Source organism: Caloenas nicobarica, chromosome 21 (assembly GCF_036013445.1).
Source record: "Caloenas nicobarica isolate bCalNic1 chromosome 21, bCalNic1.hap1, whole genome shotgun sequence".
NCBI lineage: Eukaryota > Metazoa > Chordata > Aves > Columbiformes > Columbidae > Caloenas > Caloenas nicobarica.
The window spans coordinates 2,574,348-2,577,872 of NC_088265.1; the positions used below are offsets into that span (position 1 = coordinate 2,574,348).

Sequence of the window (3,525 nt, forward strand, 5' to 3'; positions counted from 1 at the left end):
GCAGCCCTGGTGCCGGTGCCGGGGACTTGAGCCCCGACGGTGCTGGGGCCGCCATCCCGGGGGGCTCCAGACCTGCCCCATCTTCTTTGGGAAGCTGCTGTGGGGCTGTGCAGGACTCGGCATCGATGAAACAGGGATGGGAAGGGCCTCGGGGGACCCAGGGCCTTCCGTAAAGGGTTTGTGGCTATCCCGTGGCTGCAGGGGGAAGACAACTGTGCTCCATTAGAAGTGAACTTGGAAAAGCAGCAACATCTGGTGCCTGCTGGCTAGGACGCCTCCCCGGCATGCGAGGGGAATCTCCGATTTTCGTCTCAGATTAAGGGCTTTTGCTGTTTGCTCATAGTTGTGTACATGCAGAACAGGCTGGGCTCAGAGGTCCCCTTGCTGCAGCAGAAACCTGCCCAAAGCACTGGCTTAAAGCCCTGCCCAAAGCCCCAGCCCAGCCCCCCAGTCCAGCCCCCCAGCTGAGGAGCCGGCCGCGCTCGCTGCTCTGGCCAGCCCTGCAGGGACCCCCCACCCTTGGGAAGTGCCTTTTGGGGTGACTCTGGCGCAATGTGGATCTCACAGCTCTGGCAGCCTGGCCCCAGCACCCCCACGCTCCCCCCAAGCAGGTGGCTGCAGCTCGCTGCGTAGTATTTATTCATTATATCACAGAGAACAACATCTCATTAAATTAGTCCACGTCTCTGCAGGGTTGTCCTGGGCAGGGACGCCTGGTGCCGGCGGGTGGAGGGTGGCCAGGGGTGCGGGGGTCCAGCATTTCATCATTTCACAGTGATGGGAAACGGGGCAGAGACGCCACCCCGCACCGGGGCCGGCTGTGCCGGGACGGGGTGGCCGGGCGTGCGCGTCCGCCCCGCCACGGCCCCTCAGACCTCCAGCTTCTTCTTCATCTCCATGCGGTAGATGATCTGGTAGCCATCATCCCAGGCGTAGATCTGCCTCTCCTGGGGGCTGTACTTCATACCGGAGTGGGAGCCGTAGCGCTTGGGGAAGTAGACGAGCGAGGCGTCCTCGGGGGCCAGCGTGCCGCTCACGTCGAACACGCACTGCACGCGGGAGCGGCTGGGCAGGCGGGTGTTGTAGACCACGTGCAGCGCCCCGCACACCACGAAGGCACCCTCGGCGTTCTCCCGCGGGCACGGCGTGTCCCACATCTGCTCGATGTCCAGCGAGGTGGGGTCCAGCTTGGCCAGGCATATGTTCTTCTCGTCCTCCTTGGTGGCGTAGATGGCCCAGAGCCCCTCCTCGTCCGCCGCCACCTCGATGTAGGTGAAGGGGGAGAGCCCGAAGACGGGGATCTGCTCCTCGGCCGGGAACACCGAGCTGTCCACCACCGTCTTGTTGGCCAGGTTGAACTTGATCACCTGGAAGGGGCCCTGCTGGCGGATGTAGTAGAGGTGTCCGTTGTAGACGAGGTGCCCGGTGCCCACCCAGGGGTAGGGCAGCTTGATGCGGGCGGCCTTGCGGGTGGCAGAGAAGAGGGTGAACTCCCGCATGCGGGGGAAGACGTACACCGTGTCGTTGGCAGTGCCGTCGAAGACGTAGATCTTCTCGGAGTTCCCTGCGGCATCTTTGGTCCAGAGCCCCGAGGTGCTGCCGAAGCGCTTCAGGATCTTCATGGATCTGATGCTGGCGATGGTGTCACTGCAGTCTGCAAGAGCGGGACAGCTGTGACACCCTGAAAGCCACAGGGCTGTGCAGCGGGGAAAGCTCCCACGCTGGGCCAGAGCCACAGGGGTCCCGCTGGGTCCCACCGCAGCCCTCAGGCCACTGCTTTGCAAACTCACTGCAGAGGTTGCAGCGGTGGCATCAAGAAGTCCCCTTGTGCCACCCTCACCCCAGCCCTGCCCCAAGGGCTCTGGAAAAGCCCAGGGCTCTGGCCTGGGACTGGGATGCGGCTCCCAGGCGGCGGCACGGGTGCGGGGTTTGTGCCAGACTCACCCGAGAGATGCTCTGCTGGGACACAATGCCACAACATGGGTCCAGGGCAGAGTGGGTGTGTGTCACCCCCCCAGCCAGGCCCATCTTCCCACAGCAGCGCCTCACCTGTCAGCTTGGTGTACTTCTCGTTCTTCCTCTGCTTGGCCGTGGCCACCTGCTTCTCCATCAGCGTCTCATCCACCTCCACGCAGGGCGGCGCGGGGTTCTGCATCTCCAGGTAGTCCACCTCGCGCTCCAGGCGGTCCACGCGCACCGCTGCGCTCTCTGCCTCCGTCCGCATCGCCTCCCGCTCCTTCTCCGCCGCCTCCAGCATCCCCAGCACCTGGTTCTTGAAGTCCCGCAGCTCCGTGGAGTAGCGGCTGCTCTGGTCATGCCACTGCGAGATCCTCTCCTGGGGTGGCCACGGGGACACTGAGGTCTCTGCTCTTCGCAGCCCACCCGCAGCAGCCATCACGCTGCCTGTGTGTGGCTGCAGGAGCCCCAGGGGCCACAGGGCAAATGTGTCTCTGGGTCCCATCCTGCCACCTCCTGCAACTGCAATGCTCCTGCACCCATGATGTTCCTGCACCCTCGATGTTTCTGCACCCTGACGTTCCTGCACCCACGATGCTCCTGCACCTTCGATATTCCTGCACCCGGATGTTCCTGCACCCTGACGTTCCTGCACCCATGATGTTCCTGCACCCTGATGTTCCTGCACCCCTGATGCTCCTGCACCCGTGATGTTTCTGCACTCTCGATGCTCCTGCACCCCTGATGCCCCTGCACCTGCGATGCTCCTGCACCCTCGATGTTCCTGCACCCATGACGCTCCTGAACCCACGATGCTCCCAGACCCATGACACCCCCCTCCTGCGACCCGCCTGTCCCACAGCGCTCCCCTTCCCATCACGCTCCTGCGCTGGGCTGCACAGGGCCCTGGCGAGGTGGGGGCCATGGCACCCCATGCCAGCTCTGCTCTGCCCCATCTCTCGCCCCCAGCCGGCTCCCAGCCCCACCACCACCAGAGAGGAAGGGCCTGGGAGCCCCATGGCGGGGCAAAGTGGAGTGGGGTGAATTGGGGCCCTACCTCCAGGAGGGTGAGGCGCCGCTCCACGTACTCCATGAACTGCTGCTGCTGGGCGCGCAGGGCCGCGGCGAGGAGCAGCAGGAGCAGGCAGCGCCGGGGCCCCATGGCCGCCCGAGAGTGCAGCCTCCACCTCAGTGCTCAGGAATGCTCCGGCCTCTCGAAGCCCTTATTGAATCCAGATGTGGAAGAGGGGAGGAGAGGCTGCTCCTTCCCCCCGGACCAGCCCCAAGCGCCTTAACCCCTTCGCTCCCCGGCGGGTGCCCACACCAGCCCTATGCAGTGCCAGCGAGCCGTGGGGCGGGAGCCTGGGGACACGCTGCTGGTGGCACGTGTGGGGTGCGGGGTGTGGGGAGCGCTGCAGCAGCCCCGCGCAGCAAGGGAAGGACACGTCCTCTGACGTTGGGGACAGCCCGTGGGACAGCATGGGGCCAGGCCGGTCCTGGTGCGAAGCCACAGGCACGGCCGCAGCCCTGGCTTGTGGCGCACCGGTCTGCAGAGACGCCTGCAGCAGA

General features: G+C 65.2%; 1 protein-coding gene across 1 annotated transcript; it reads right to left on the reverse strand.

The window, feature by feature from the left end:
• Positions 1 to 634: 634 nt before the first annotated feature.
• Positions 635 to 3,165, reverse strand: OLFML3 (olfactomedin like 3). The gene is made up of 3 exons (XM_065649717.1): positions 3,014 to 3,165; positions 2,050 to 2,335; positions 635 to 1,654 (listed from the first exon to the last, which is right to left on the reverse strand). Exons 1-3 carry the CDS (start codon positions 3,116 to 3,118, stop codon positions 870 to 872), a joined length of 1,176 nt encoding a protein of 391 aa, XP_065505789.1. The 5' UTR covers positions 3,119 to 3,165; the 3' UTR covers positions 635 to 869.
• Positions 3,166 to 3,525: the final 360 nt, after the last annotated feature.